Source organism: Lactuca virosa, chromosome 6 (assembly GCF_052849685.1).
Source record: "Lactuca virosa cultivar CGN04683 chromosome 6, Lactuca_virosa_CGN04683_v6, whole genome shotgun sequence".
Classification (NCBI taxonomy): Eukaryota; Viridiplantae; Streptophyta; class Magnoliopsida; order Asterales; family Asteraceae; genus Lactuca; species Lactuca virosa.
Window position 1 is genome coordinate 189,811,526 of NC_136431.1, and position 17,108 is coordinate 189,828,633.

General features: G+C 35.4%; 1 protein-coding gene across 1 annotated transcript; it reads right to left on the reverse strand.

Annotated features, from left to right (window-relative positions):
• Nucleotides 1–16,327: 16,327 nt before the first annotated feature.
• Nucleotides 16,328–16,848, reverse strand: LOC145122165 (uncharacterized). The gene is made up of 2 exons (XM_079057815.1): nucleotides 16,758–16,848; nucleotides 16,328–16,683 (listed from the first exon to the last, which is right to left on the reverse strand). The coding sequence occupies exons 1-2, from the start codon at nucleotides 16,846–16,848 to the stop codon at nucleotides 16,328–16,330; spliced, it is 447 nt and encodes a 148-aa protein (XP_078913941.1).
• Nucleotides 16,849–17,108: the final 260 nt, after the last annotated feature.

Genomic DNA, 17,108 nt, shown 5'->3' on the forward strand with positions numbered 1-17,108 from the left:
GTGGTTCACGGCCGTAAACCTTCGGACCGTGAACCCTCGCACATATATATAGATTTTCTTCATTTTTCCTTCATTTCTCATATCCTCCAGTCAAGAACTCCCAAATTCTCTCAAGTATCATCAAGAACACTTCTAATTCTCACCAAATTTGTAAGTGATTCTTACATTCTTAAGTTGATATCCTTCTTGATCTAGTAAAACCCCTTGATTTCATCCTTGAATTCATCTCTTTTGGGTTAGATCTTCAATAACACCAAGAACACCAAGAACACACACTAGTTCTTTAGACCGTGAACACCCCCTTCAAGCTTCAAAACGTAAGTATCCTTCCGTATACTAGTTATTCTATAGAAGCTCTTAACATACACCCTTGAAAGCAACCATTTCCCAAGAACAATAAGAATTTATGGCCATGAGAATCTCCCTTGGCTGTAAACCCTCCTCAAGATCTTCCTTGGCCATGAACATCATTGGCCGTGAACACCTTGGCCGTGAACACCTTGGACGTAAACACCTTGGCCGTAAACATCATGGTCGTAAACACCCTTGTGTGGCCGTGAACCCCTTTAATGCAATCACATGTGATTGTAACACTTCAATTCAAGTGTTTCCTAGTCTCTAAAGTGGTTCCCTATCATAATTAGTTGTTATATACACTAATTATATCCATATATGTGTCATTATATGCTTAATAGGATCCGTTTGTGCTCGAGACTTCACTTGACACTTAGCATCCTATATCGACCTTTCAATCGAATCACTCACTACAGGTAAGTTCATACCCCCGTATTTTCATAGTTTTTACTGTTTTAAGGGGGGGGGGGATACAAGTCTAACACAAGGATTTTGTGTTATAAATAAATGGTTTCAAATATCTTATCAAAATGGATTTCAGCTATCATCAAATCAAATAGTTTTCAATGATTGTATCGAAATGACATCAAGTCACCAAAATGTATTTCAAATTATTAAACTTCTTTTAAATGTTTTTATAAACTTATATTTCTCCCAGAAATCATATTTGTATATATATATATATATATATATATATATATATATATATATATATATATATATATATATATATAATAAGATTTAAAAGGCTTAGGACTGATAACCCACATTTGTTCCTTTTCCTTGTTTGGATGTGGGATTATAAGTATCAGTTATTTGTCCGAGTGTCGTTTAAATTTTACTTATATATATTTGTATATGTATACAAGTATAAAAGTTAGTTCATTAAGTTCAATTACCCTTTGTAACATGTTGAGCAAGGGGTTGCATTCATGAATACTTGGTATCAATTTAGAAAGTACATATAAATTATAATAGGTATAATTTATGAATCACAAAACATTAATTCATAATTCAAGTATACTAAAGTACATTGTTTTACAAAAAAAAGTTTAATTCAAAACTAATCAAGATTATACAATATTTCAGATACATGTTAAGAATACTAATTCAAGAACATACTATCAATCATTTATTTCAGAATGATTGGGTTTTCATAACTATTATACATGTGACGTTTATATGCTTTTTATGTGTCATTTGATACAGGTTGTTTAATTCATTTAAACAATATAGTTAAAGTCCTGACATTATAACCAGAATCTCCAGTCGGGGATCGAAACAATATGTGTATAGATATATATTGGGATTGACAACGCCACACTCAGACTGCTAGCTACAGTCAGGCATACACGCCTACGAGTGACAGTTGTTCTCAACAGCTTTCAACGCCTTCAATGCGTTGGGTCAAGCCATCTAGTCTCAGTATGGCCATCTAGTCTCAGTATGGTTATAATAACTCATATAAAAGATATTAACAATACGTTAGTGTATAATTAACTAAACATAAGTACATTTTCAAAGTACTAGTTTACAAGATACAATTTACAATATTACATTACAGTTTACAATAACAGTTGATGAAACCAGGCACACTCTCAGTTACAAGTTTACAAAAGGAATACAAATACAGAACATTGGTTTACAAACAGAACGGTTTTATGTAATTAAAACTACTTTTCATATACAACAGAAAATATAGGATTTTCTGGAACAGTTTACATATTCAAGAAATAGAAAACATTCATTCAAACATAAATACTTATGCACTCACTCAACTTTATGTTGATACTCTCTTTTCAAATTACTTGTATTCTCAGGGAAACGGTAGACAGGTACTCCCCGAGCTTTTGAGAAGATGGAGCTATTTGTGTCTTGTCTTCTTCTTTTGTATAACTATTTGTTTTCAGTATACAGTGATGAAACACATGTAAATACTTATACTTTTTAAATATAGTGGTTGTTTTGACTCTGATTACTATAATGCATGTGTTGTGATACTACAAATGAAGTTATCCACCCCCGGACGTTTCCGTTGTCTGGTTTGGGGGTGTGACAAAGATAATCATATATTTGAGGCGTCTAAGTTCTTTCACGTAGTCAATATTTCAACGATCCATTAGTGTAAACTAATTCTAACAAATCTTTGACTAGTATCATTGTCATAAACATGATTTCTATTTTATCATAACACAAAGATCAAATGATATCCAAAATCTTATCTTCTTGGATCTTTGGCAAAGATCAATATCAATCATAGTGTAACCATAAGAAAATAACATATCAAAAACCATAAGAAAATATCTAGTAAAATACTATTAAAATATACATATCACAAGTACTATAGTATGATTTCCATGACTATCTTCCAAAAGCAAAGTCATCTAATGTCTAAATGTCTCTTCTAGCGATCTAATTTGTCACTAAACATCTTACCTGCATGGCCTACATGCCACTGAAAATAAGAATACCTATGAAATAAGGTCTTATTAGATACATAAGATTCGGTACAATTCCAAAATATACTACTACTAGATGGTTAAAGGATAATTTATACTATTTGTAGGGTGTAATAATACGGAGAATATCTTCATAAAGATAATAAGTTTGAGAAAAACTCTTAATAACACTTATCCTTTCTAATTAAAAAAAAGTTGATTTTTCTAATAGAATAAGTAATCAAATTTCATAAATGTTTATCTTCCCTTGTTAGTCCTACAATGCCCAATTTTTGTCTCGGTATAGCTAAATACTCATTTCCATCCACAAGTTTCCTCACTTACTTCCTTTGTGTCATAGTGATACATAATTTACTAGATAGATTTAATGTTTAATATAAATAGATACATACACTCATCGTTCATGAAGACTCGCATTCTTTTTTCTCTCTTTCTAGAAAAATGTTTTGCCTCTATCTTTGTTGAACACTAATTTCAACCAAAACAATCAAACACAGCCACAATTAGCCAACACCACTATCACCAGATGCCACCACTACTACAACGTTAGCCGCAATTCGTCATGATCGTTGACCGCATTTATACGCCGCCACCACTAAACCATGGTTGACCTGAAACGAATATGGATTCTAAAAAAAAGCATAGATCAACCATTTTCTTGCATGCACCATCACTCACAGCCATACCACTTGCCACCTGTATTGCTCACTAATGTTACCTATTTCGCCAACATTCATATATAAGAAAAAAAAAGGAAATTAAAGAGACGCACGAAAAAGCGTTTCAAATGACAAAGGGTTTTAATAACTATTTTATGATCTCTCCTTTTGGCTTTGATATAAAATTTGTTTAAGATCTATATTTTTTATATTTTTTGATTATTGACAATATATTTATGTAGTTCTATACGATTCTATTTGTCTTATCTATAGCTTCGTGTGTGATCCGATTTGTTATATGTGCCTCTTCGTTTATCTATATGTATGTTTAAGTTAAGTCTTTTGCTTTGGAAAACATATATTTTCCTTTCTCCAAGATTCATAGAAGTGATTCATATTAGGCTAAGAAGAAACGATAAAGAAAAAAGAGATCTGAGGTATATGAAAAAAAATAGAAACGAAAATCAAAATCAATACATACACAAAACATAAAGAATTAAGTGATTCAGACTATCTTGCTATAGGCAACGTCCGTTGTCAAACCAGAGAGAGATTTTATTCTACACACGTTTTTTCTGCTACAATGTTACAGATGCGACCTTTCATAAGTATATAAACGACATGATTTGACCTAAACATCTAAAAGGTCATTCCCAACTGAAAAAATAAAAAATACCCTAGAAAAAATTGGTCTGCCCAAAAAAAATCAGTCTTTAAAATTCTAGATCTGATGTTAAGTCTCCATATCTAACAATCTCCTGCTTGGAGGCTTGATCATCATTTAGCTGCCTACCAACTCTATATCCTCTATAACACTCGTCTCTCTCTCTCTCTCTCTCTCTCTCTCTCTCTCTCTCTCTCCCTCCCTCCCTCCCTCCCTCCCTCCCTCTCTCTCTCTCTCTATCTCTATCTCTCTCTCGCCATGCACAACTTCAACTTATCAGTTGGTACCACCTTAGCAAACATATCATTTGGATTCTTCGTACCAACGATTCTCTTCAGATTTAGTGTACCATCAGTTATCAGTTCTCGTATGGAATGATATTGCATCTTTATTTGTTTCGTTCGGTTGTGAAACACCAAATTTTTCGTCAGATGTACTATGATACGTATTTTATGTACTAATTGCAACAAAACAGAAAACAAACGAGTAAAAAGAACAAAAATAATTAAAACGAAAACTGTCAGGATGCAACCACGACATGGTGATATATTACTACTTCTTGGTAACGTAATAAACATAAAGTTGAGAAAAGGAAAAATTAATAGAAAAATGCAAACTTCATATGAAATAAATCTCACATAAAGGATCGAAAGTAAATAGCAAATAAAAATTAACTAAAATTAAGTTGTTCCCCGGGAACGGCACCAAAAACATGATACGTATTTTGTATACTAAGTAATAAACCTACTAATCTAGACTAACTCATACGCGATATGCAGTGTACCTAATCGAATAGAATGATAGTTCAGGTAAGTAGGGTATCGAACACATGGAATGGTAATATCAGTTAAAATACTACTAAATGTTAACTAATTTTTAACAATTAATAAAATATGGGCGTTTTCTAGTTTTGTATGTCTAGAAACTTAAACACTACTTATCAAAAAAGCAATTTAAAACTAAGAAGAAAACCAAGAAATGGTTTTTAACTAAGAATTTGAAGAGACCTTTGCTTAGATTTGATTCACTTGCTCCTATGGTTCATTTCATGGAAAGTGCAATGGATTATTATTTTCTTTTCTTACCGATTCTTAGATTGATTAGAATTATGATCAATAGACTAACACTTTAGCTAATCAAGTTCAATTATTCGGGGATCAGTTGGAATATTAAACAAGCAAACTAACTCATACTTTAACTTAACCACTTTTCTACTTAATCCTAGGTTATTGTTCAAAACACCAGTCTTATAACAATGTTACTCACAATATCATAAGATTCAAGCCAGTTAAGATAGGTAGATCATACGATCTTAATTAAACTCGGCTATAAACAAAAAAGAAGTTGTCATTAACATGAAAAAGTTATTTAGTAAGCAAGCATAATAAATAAGAAACTAGTAAGAATCCAAATCCACTTAATCAACACATAGTATGCAAGATCATCTACTTCTAAATGAAAGTTAGGGTTTTTAGCCTATAACTACCGGAAGCAAACACAAAAAAATGAAATCTACTTTTCTAACCATGATCAAAACAAAGTAATTAAGTGAGTAAGAGTAATATTGCCTTTAGATATCTTCAAAGTTGATCCTTCAATCGATCTCTGGTTCCAGAACCTCCAAGGAATGTTTATGGCCTCCAAAATTCGACGACAGCTTCCAACATAAGTTAGGGTTGAGAGAGGAATCAATCAATGTATAAAACCTAAATTTTTCCCACCACATCGTGGTCAACCATCACCACAAAGTGGTCTTCATTAAAATTGTGTATCCGCCAAGTCACTAATTGATTGAAAATTTTCCATTCACCATGGTGTGGTTGGTAACCACCACGTCGTGGTACTCTAGTTTCAAGACGTCTTTGACTTCATTTGACTCAATCCAATTTTCCCGCTTCCAGCTCCACAATAGCTTCCTTTTAATCCCGACCATATCTTTGCTGCTACAAAATAGATTTTAAACATATTAAGTACCTTTTGTTATATAATGAGCATAAATGTAGCAGAAAGTACTAAAAATATGCATTAAATATATAACTAAATATGCAGATATCAAAATACCCCACACTTAACTTTTGCTTTCCTCCAAGCAAAACTGATTTTATTATCATATCATCACATCAAAACCCGAGTCACCAACATCACACAGAACAATCCATTTTAAGCTCATCCTTTACATCGAGGCCGCAATGCATGTATTTGTGTCTAAATTTCCATAGAACCTTCCCAATCCTAAATACTTATGATCCTCATAAACATTCCCTCACTGATTTTGAACAAAATTCATTTTATGCATCCCTCCGAATATATCCTCATAAAACTTTCTTAACCTCAAGGTAATTTTTTATTAACCCCTAAGCATACATATAGAAAAATAACCTAGAAAGAAAAATTACAATAAAATACTTCAATAGCGATTTTTGCTATCTTCAAACTTTATAAAATTTGTTCACTCAACATTTCTCTATTATGTCCTTTTCTTTTTTTTCAACTCACTTTTTTCACACAAAACTAAAAACCTAAGAAAAATATATGCTTAAGAACAGGAGCTTAATCTTCAGACCTTATTGGTTAAAGGTATTAGTCTAGAGTGCAATGACAACTTAAGCTCTCATAGATACATTTATGGTACACGATGCTAAACATATTATATCCCTCAAACTAAGCAAGTTTATTTTTTTGTCCTATGGTTTCACTAGGACAAAGAAACCACAAATACACTAGAACATATGTTGGATCAAACAAACATCAAGGCTCGCATTGGATCGTCCCACATAATACTAGCAACCTATGTCTCAGCACAACAATACAACAATTTTTAACTAGATTCAATTTTAGGCCATTCTTTCAAGTCTTTGAAAAAAAATTAATCATGGTCATTTTTCATCATCATCATCATCATATATATATATATATATATATATATATATATATATATATATATATATATATATATATATATATATATATATATATATATATATATGCAGAATGCTTGTTAATCCTATGTTAACCCCTACCCCACACTTAATTCATGCAATGTCCTCAATGCATGCTTTAATAATGAAAGAGCATAAAAGTAAATAGAGAAATTGGAACAAACTCCCCTGAGAAAGAAGTGGCGACGTTGAAGTTGAAAATGTTACTTTGGATTGTTACTGGAATGGACTTCAATAAACCAAGAAATACATACTTCAAATAGAGCGAAACAAGCAACCAAAAACGATGAAGTTGAGCATTGCCACGACGTGGTATATTATGAAAACGTTGTGGTCTTCTATAATCTGGACTCATTTTGTGACTTTCTCTATCACCACACCATGGTATATTATGACCACGCCCTGGTTGAAACGTTTTTCAGAAAAAAAAAAAAATTTCTGTCCAGCGTGATTTTTGGCCAAGAAAAGAAAATACCGAAGTGGTATACCCCTATACTATGTTGTAAATCTTCTTTTCCAGTTAGTATAGTTAACTAATCATCATCTTTACTCAAAATCATTTTGTTTCCAGTCGTGAGTTGCACCCCTCACTTAAGCTTTTGTCTCGTTCTCTCGAAAATTATTCATCACATCCTCTCATCAACTCACTATGCTCCTGTGAAATCCAAAAACAAACAAGTAATAGACAAGGAAAACAATCACACAAATTAAAATTACTCAAATCCTAAATTATTTTTGGTGTAATTGCTTTAAATCCTAACAAATCCAAACAAAAAAATATCTTCAAACCATACAAATAAAAATAAAAATAAAGGATAATCACTCCTCCTCGTTTCCATCTCCAGCTCCACTACCACCGACACGTCCTCAACGTTCTGCCCCCAACTCGTCCCAATTCAGGATGTAACTGTATGTAGTGGGGTACCCAGTCGCTCGATCAATCGCCATATGTTGCATCATAAGATACATGTGAACCCCCATATAGCTTATACCTCAGCCCAAATTATACTGATACCTCCTCATCGCAACATTGTAGGCATCCATGGGTAGCTCGTCCTCGTTGGGAATAACTGGTGGCTCTTCCTGCCAAGGTTGTAGCACTCACTACTTGGTACCTGTTCAGTCGAATGCCAAGTAGCGAGTACTCGGGAGTACTCGGGGAGTACTCGGATTCGGTAGTTCATGTAGAAATATTTTTAGGGAAATTATATATGTCCAAATCATAAGTTAAGATCATAAGTTAATTGAAATATATAAAAAAATTAGATGCATGTGAATACAAAATAACTGAAAAACAAACAATGGTCTGACTTTGTGAATAATTACTGAAAATTTAAGATATATATGTAGTAATAATCACATGTATGTATGTGTTAAATAATAAATCAATAAGTATATTATACATATCTATCACCGAGTTTGGTCGAGTTTTATAACACTAATCGCTTCAGTAAGGGGCCGATCATGGAGTAGTTAGATTCTGTAACTGGCATCGGTAAGGGGCCGCGTAAGGAGTACTCGGTTGAGTAATCGGCCAACTTGGCGAGTTTTACAACACCGCTTCCTGCATATCATACGGCCTCCTCCTAACTCGCCTAATCGCAGGATAATCCACTTGATCATATTGGGGTATCGAATAGTTACCACCCCCACTGTCAAGTACTGTTTGTTCCCTTTTAAATAGAAGTTGTCTGAAAAGGCAAGCATTCTCCAAGGTGAAAAAGTTATCCTTAAGCTTCTCAAAAACACCATATGATCGGGCCGACATCATGATGAGCATTCCTCCACTAAGTGGTGCTCCTTTCCTATCCTTTCCTGCCCTAAATGCCAAAAAGTCAGCAACACAATGTGGGAGGTTGCAAAAGACATCTCGTGTAACATGCTCTATAGGAAAAAGACGTCAAAGCTTGGAACTTTATTCCTTTCCCTCCTTTGGTTGATGGTGAAGGTAATGAGGCAATGGATAAGACTATGAATAGGTGATCAAATTTCATCCTCTTAAGCGGTTCCCAGAATGTACAACCCACTTGCAATGTTGTTCCACCAATTAGCATCACTAATACCATTCGGAAAAGTATAGTGTCAATGATCAAGAAAACTGCCAAACCCTTTTGTTATAACCTCAGATTGGTCATAGAGATCCAATATCCATGCTAACTCAGCCATAATACATTCTCTTCTTTCTCCTCCCAAGCAAAAAGTAAGATTCCCCGTATCATGGATGTCATCCCTCTTTCTGAACCTGATTGTAGTGAGGAATGTGACACACAATTCCTTAAATACCGGCTCTTGAATTCTAAATAGTCCCCACCATCCCATGCATACGAATCTAGCGTCCTTCACCAAAATTGGTTCAAGTTCTTCTATAAGTCCTACTTCTTGTAACCAATCCCAGTCGAAAACATTCGGCACATGAACTTCCCTTACCCGCATTGCAACTAGTTTGTTTCTATATTCAATCAAAATCGCGGGCTCAACAACCATGGGGAAATTGTACCATGTAAATTCTTGAGATTCATGTGGGTTCCTTTGTCTTCTTCCTCTCATTTTTTGAAAAAACAAACAACGCAAACAACCCAAACCAACAGAAAAAATCAGATGTGAAACAGAAATAAACTTTGTTTGCTAACTGTACCTTCACCACGTCGCGGTCAAATTTCAACACGTCGTGGCAAACGAACAGTTCGGCGATGGAGTTTTCAAATAGGACAAAATAGACTGAGTAAACACAAATTAAGCACAATGGCTTTGTTTAGGCTAAGTAATAACACTATTATGCATAACTTTCCTATCATAATCGAGTAAAAACAACCCTAAATCGACTCAAAAATCGGAACCCTAGTTTTTGATAAATCCCTAAAAATCGACCCACCAAATGAATTGATGCTCAAAATCAACATAAAATCACTAACTAACCGATTAAGAGTAGAAAGAATGTACCTTTTGGGGAGAAAAACATTAAAAATCAAATCTTGTTGGAGAAGGATGCCGTTGAGAGAAAACCTCGGCATCTTGGGTGTGTTTTTGGTGAAAATGATTTCAGTTCTTGGCTTTTAGGGTTAAGTAAAACTTATTGCGTAAAAACCTTCACCACGTCACGGTAAATAGGCACCACGCTGTGGTGTTTTGATTCCCCGCAATTTTTGGGACCGTTTCAGCCACCACGCCATGGGAACAACTCATCCACGTCATGGTGTGTGACAACCCGAACCTTTTTCCGTTTCCATTAACCGATTTCCGTTAATAAAATTTGAATTTTATTAAGTTCCCGTCAAACTTCTTGGTTTAGAAAATCATACAGTTTTATATAAATAAATTTATATATGAGTCGGAACCAAAAATCGCGCGAAAAACCCGAATCTTCTTGAAAAAAAATCAAACGGTTTTCGGCCTAAGTGAGTTTACGGCCGTAAACCCGTGTACGGCTGTACACTCGTTTACGGCCAATGTCGGGTGGACCCCACCACCGACCACGAGAACCCCTATAAATACGAGACTCTACCCCTCATTTACACTTTTCTGGCCGAACACTCACCCCTTCTCTCTCTACCTCTTGACCGTACACCCCAAAAAGACCCTTATTCTTCCAGAAAACATCGAGAATCACCATTGGGGGTCATTTCAGAGCATCTAGAACACGTTTTTCATCGAATCCAACATCCTTGTTCTTGAGTGTACGACCGTACACCCTTCAAATCTGCAAATCTTCATTGACCGTACACCAGTTCACGGCCGTACACGCTTCAAACCTTCAAAGGCCGTAAACCCTTCAAGAGGCAGTTCACGACCGTAAACTCTCTTCACGGCCGTAAACCCCATTCACGGCCGTACACACTTCCTAAGCAGTGAATTCGACTGAAAACTAACTTTCCTCGATTCAATAAAGTCCCGGTAACATTCCTTAACCGAAATCAAGTGTTTTTCTAACACTTTATCTAACGAAATCGCTAATTTAGATACATATATGTATTTAATTGTTATTAGGATTCCGTTAAGTGCCACACTACAACTCGAGGGTCTTCATTTCAGTCCGTTGATTCGACGCTTGTATACAACTAACAGTGAGTTCATACCCCTACGCTTTTATGTTTTTTAATGTTTTCAGGGGGGAATACAAGCCAAACACAAATGATTTTAACAAGTTTAAAATTTATGCAATTGATACAGTCAAACGATTTCCACGTTTTATAAAATATTTAGATATTTTATACCTTTTGTACTATGTTGAGCATAAGGGACACTTTTATCTTGGAAACCTAATTGCATAATTTTCAGAACAATTTACAAATCAAGTACATAACAATTCAAGCAAACTATAATGGGTATAGTTTAGGGAATTCAATACACAGCTTTTACCGATTCAGATTACATACATGGGTAAACATATAAACTATGACAGATTTAGTTTATGATATACATTACTACAAGAGTACAACATTTAATAATTATTTAAGTGTACTTATTACCTTATACAATATACAACGGATTCAAATACAAGAGAACAATAAAGAACCACACGTAAACTAGTTAATACAGGATTGTGAGACAACACTTCAATAGTACCCTTAGGGGTACATGTTAAATCCTATCATAGTATAACCAGAGTCTCCTGGAGGGAGAGCGTGAGATTTGTGAATAGATCTATTCGGGACTGACAGTCCCACACCTGAACTACTAGCTACAGTTAGGCAGGCATGCCTGGGGTGACAAATGTCATTTAACTGACACTTGAAGAACATCGTAAAGGTCATTAGGTCATATCAAACATGGTTATACGAATCATAATAGTATAAGCTAACCATTTGTTTTACGGGATTTCATTCTTCATTAGTTTTATTTTAAGTAATGAAAATAATATATATACTGGTGGTAGCCAGGGTTTTCATACAGAACATACTATACATACTGGTGGTAGCCAGGATTTTCCAAACAGAACATACTATACATACTGGTGGTAGCCAGGGTTTTCAAACAGAACATACTATACAAAGGTTTCCGTACAAGAATACCCGTATACTACGATTGATAGTAACCAGACATACAAACTAACATTTTCCTATACTACAACAGGGTACAGTAACAAACATCCATAGTTAATTCTATAATTCCTTAGTTTAGGCATCAGTGCTACGTATGGAGAATATTCGATAGACTGTGGAATATGTGGTTTCCGCCTCATTTCATGTTCCTTGTTTGGTTGTGGGCTTAGGGCAGATCCACATAATCAACTGTCTGTTCGATATTGGTTTATACGTGGCTATCATGAACTAAGTAGTCATAGATGGAACTGATATTATCACACTTTTACTAAGGAAAATATTGGATTTTCTTGGAACATGAGAACATTTTTACAGAGTCATCAACAGGTTTTCATTACAAAAATATCACTTATGAACTCACCAGCTTTATGCTGATACTCTTTCAAAACTGCTTGTATTCTCAGGAAATCAGTAGACAGGTACCTCCTGGAGTTTTGAGAAGACGGAGCGTATAGAGTCACGTCTTTTTCTTTTGATTATACTTTTGATGTATAAAAACATGAAGCAAACAGATGTAAATACCCTTTTCATATATGTATTCAATGTAATGGTTGTGTTTACTATGATTACTATGATGCAATTGTTTTGATACTACATATGACGTGATCCACCCCCGAACGTTTCCGCCGTTCCGGTTTGGGGGTGTGACATGGTGGTGTACAGTGCATTATTCATTCAAAAATATTTATTTATTTATTTATTTATTTATTCATTATAAAATACCACACCCCACACTAGTGCCTTGCTTGCCCTAATAGAAATAGTCATTAACAATAAATAAAGAGTGAAAATCCTTTTTAACACACAACTAAAACAAAACAAAATGAAATGAAAATTAAAAACAAAAAGAAAGAAAATGCAAACTCAAATCCTGGGTTGCCTCCCATAAGCGGTTCATTTTAAGGAGTCTTGAGTTGGACTCCTTCCTGCCCTACACCCGATTCCCATTGACCTTATATGTCATACCATCATCTTTGATCGGCTCGATTTCTCCATGCGGAAACACTTCTTTTAGCACGAATGGTCCATACCATTGTGTCTTCAATTTCCCGAGAAAAATTTTCATTCTTGAATTGAAAAGAAGAACCTTTTTCCCCGCTTCAAAACTTTTGTTTCCTCGCAACCTAGAATCATGCCATCTCTTTTTTTGTCTTTTTAAATCAAAGAGTTTGTGTAGGATTCATTCCTCAACTAATCCAAAGCATTCAACTACATCAAACGCTTAGTACGTAATTCTGGGAGTTCAAAATTACATGTCTTTAAAGCTCAATGCGCCTTGTGTTCGATTTCGACCGGTAAATGACATTTTTATCAAAAACTGGATTATAAGGCATAGTACCAATGGGGGTTTTCAAAGCGGTTCGAAAGGCCCAGAATGCATCATCGATGTTTTCCGACCGTTTCTTTTTATTGGAACCAACCGATCTTTCAAGTATTAATTTTAGATCCCTATTAATGACTTCGATTTGCCCACTTGTTTGAGGGTGATAAGGTGTTGCAAACATATGGTGTACACCATATTTTTGTAATTCCTTTGCAAGTTGTTCGTTTGCAAAGTGGGTTCCCCGATAACTTATTAAAGCTCTTGGCAAACCAAATCGAGAAAACAATCTTTTTAGAAATTTTAAAACTACGTGTGCGTCATTAGTGGGTAAAGTTTGCGCTTCCTCCCACTTCGACATGTAATCTACCACAACTAAAATATACTTGGTACCTCAAGAATCTGTAAATGGACCCATGAAATTAATAACCCAAATGTCAAAAACTTCATACACTTGAATACTAGTTTGGGGCATCTCGTTGCGAGAGGAAATGTTACCCGAACATTGACAAGAGTCGCACTCCTTGACAAAAGTGGTGGCGTCTTTGAAGATCGTGGGCTAATAAAATCCTGCATCAAACACCTTGTTCGTCGTGTATTGGTCCCCATGATGTCCTCCAGTTGGCCCACTATGACAATTTTGAAGAATGTCTATTGCTTCACTCTTGAATACACAGCGTCTTATAATCCCATCCATACAACTTTTAAATAGATAAGTCTCATCCCGGAAATAGTACTTGATTTATGAGAAGAGCTTATTCTTTTGTTGATAAGATAAACCTTTGGGTAGATGCTTGCTCGCAAGGTATTTGACAATATCCGCATACCATGGATCTTCACCCGTTATCACCATCAAATACTCCTCGGGGAAGTTATCATCAATCTCCCCTTCTTTCAATTCTTCAAGCTTCAGATTCTCTAATCTTGAGAGTTGATCTACCGCCATGTTTTCCATTCCTTTTTTTTTCCTTGATCTCGATGTCAAATTCTTGAAGTAAAAGCACCCATCGAATCAATCTAGGCTTCACATCTTGCTTATTAAATAAATATTTAAGAGCGGAATTGTCAGTGAAAACTATTGTTTTTGACAAAATCAGATTGGGTTGGGTTTAGGCTTTTGCTCGCTTAATAAATGGGTTGAAAGTGATTATCTACCCATTGTCCCAAAACCGCCCCTAAAGCAAAATCGCTAGCACCACACATAAGCTTGAAATGTAAGTTCCAATTTAGGGAAACCATGATTGGGGCGTGAGTCTATTTCTCTTTTATACTTTTAGAAGATTCCAAACATTCTTTATAAAAAAATAAAATCAACATCTTTTAAAAGCAATTAGGTCAATGGTCCTATGATTTTTGAAAAATCCGTTATAAAACGGCAGTAAAATCTCGCGTGACCCAAAAAACTCTGCACCCCTTTCACGTTAGTTGGAGGTGGTAATGTAGCAATGGTGTGGATCTTTGCACGATCCACCTCAATCCCCTCATTGGAAACCTTGTGACCTAAAACTATTCCTTCTTTCACCATAAAATGGAACTTTTCCTAATTCAAGACTAAATTGCTCTTCTCACACCTAGCAAGCATCAAGTCAAGGTTATCCAAAAAATCAGTAAAAGATCAACCAATAACAAAAAAATCATCCATGAAAACTTCCATGAACTTTTCCACCCTGTCGTGGAAGATGGCGGTCATGCATCTTTAGAAAGTGGCTGATGCATTGCATAGTCCAAATGGCATCCGACGATAGACAAAGGTCCCGCTTGGACATGTGAATCTCATCTTCTCATTGTCTCGTGGGTCAATGGGAATCCAAAAATACCCTGAAAAACCATCTAAAAATAGTAATAAATATGACTAGATAAACACTCAAGCATTTGATCGATAAAAGGTAAAGGAAAATGCTCTTTACAAGTGGCATCGTTTAACTTTTGGTAAACTATGCACACTCGCCAATCGGTTACTGTTCGTGTCAGAATAAGCTCGTCCTTGTCATTTATTACCACTGTCATGCCACCCTTTTTCGGTACCACATGTAATGGGCTAACCCATGGACTATTAAAAATGATATATATGTTTCCGGCATCCAACAATTTCACCACTTTTTTCTTAACCACTTATTGCATGTTTGGATTTTATCGTCTCTGTGGTTGTACCACCGGTTTGGCCCCTTCTTCCAAGTTGATTTTGTGTGAGAAATATGAAGGGCTAATTCCTTTTATGTCGGTAATATTCCAAGAGATGGCGTTTTTTCATTTCCTTAATACTTTAACCAAACTTTTCTTCTCTTCAGGCTCAAGATTAGTTGCTATAATAACATGCTTCTACTAATTTTCCTTCAAAAAAGCATATTCTAGATGTACTCGCAAGGTCTTTAATTCAAATTTTAGGTTTTGATTAGTCGCTATGACGTTGTCATCCACCTGCCACATCATGGTGTTTTCAAATGAGTCAACTGAATGCGAAATTTCATTGGACCATGCCTTGGCAAAGGTATTGGTACGTCGTGGTGGGTCTTGTGATGGCCTTTTAAGTTCTTCTAATTCACTCTCTTTAAGAATCCTCTCCAACTCTTCTAATTCATCTTCAACATCAAAATCATTTTCTTTCAGAACCATGTACCCTTCGTAATTGTTTTCCTTCCACCCATTCAATTTTTTCTGCCACACCTCATTGAAGATATCCATCGATAAAGTCATTTCATCAGTTATCTTTGAATGTTTCATTGATCGATTCACCCCAAAAGTGACAACATCATCTCCAACCCGAAGAGTGATTTTGGACTCTCGTATGTCCACCAAGGCATGTGCGGTATATAGGAATGCTCTTCCAAGAATGATCGGAGCTTAGTTTTCTTCTTCCATATCTAAAACAAGAAAATCTTCCGGAAAAACAAACTAATCAACTTTAATGAAAAAGTCTTCACATATACCTCTTGGAAAAATCAACATCTTATTGTCAAGGTGAATTGCCATGCGAATTGGACTTGGCTCTGAAAGATTTAATTTCTTGAAAAACGAGTAAGGCATTAGTTTGATACTAGCTCCCGAATCGGCAAGAGCGTAGCTTGTGGAAAAATTCCCAAATTGGCATTGGAGTGTCAAGCTTCCCGGATCCCCCATCATCTTAGGTAACTTGTTCAGCATAGCAGCTGAGCAATTCTCGTTCAAGATCACATTTGTTGCCTCTTCTATCTTCTTTCTATTCCAGAGTAGATCCTTCAAAAATTTAGCATATATTGGCATTTGGCCCACTGCTTCAATGAATGGAATGTTGATCTGAAGGGCCTTACTATGCTCTAGGAACTTCTTTTAATCTTCAGCTTGCCTGTCATGCTTTGCTCGGCTCGAGAACGGTAGTGGTGGTTGATATGTCCTGATCGGAGGAGTTTATTGTCTTCATCAATTGGCCACGCCATGGTTGGATCTTCACCACGTCATGGTTGATGTTCATAGGCCTTCTCTTTTGTTTTATTTTTTGGTTCATGCACACCATATGAAATATCGTTAGAAATAGGAGTCAAAGAAGTAATAATTTTACCAATCCTTGTTGTGATGGCCTTGACACGCGCCTTCAGATTTTGTTCTGTGTGTTCCCGGAAGAGGTCATGGTAATCGATTGTTGAATTGCCTTGAGAGTTCACCGATTTACTGCTCAATATTTCGTATGCAAGCTTGC

Bases quoted from the DNA above. Each gene is read 5' to 3' on its own strand.
- LOC145122165 (XM_079057815.1), bottom strand. From the start codon at position 16,848: ATGGCGTGGCCAATTGATGAAGACAATAAACTCCTCCGATCAGGACAT. The intron at 16,684-16,757 runs GCAAGCTGAAGA...TCATTGAAGCAG, and splicing joins AGCCGAGCAAAGCATGACAG to TGGGCCAAATGCCAATATAT.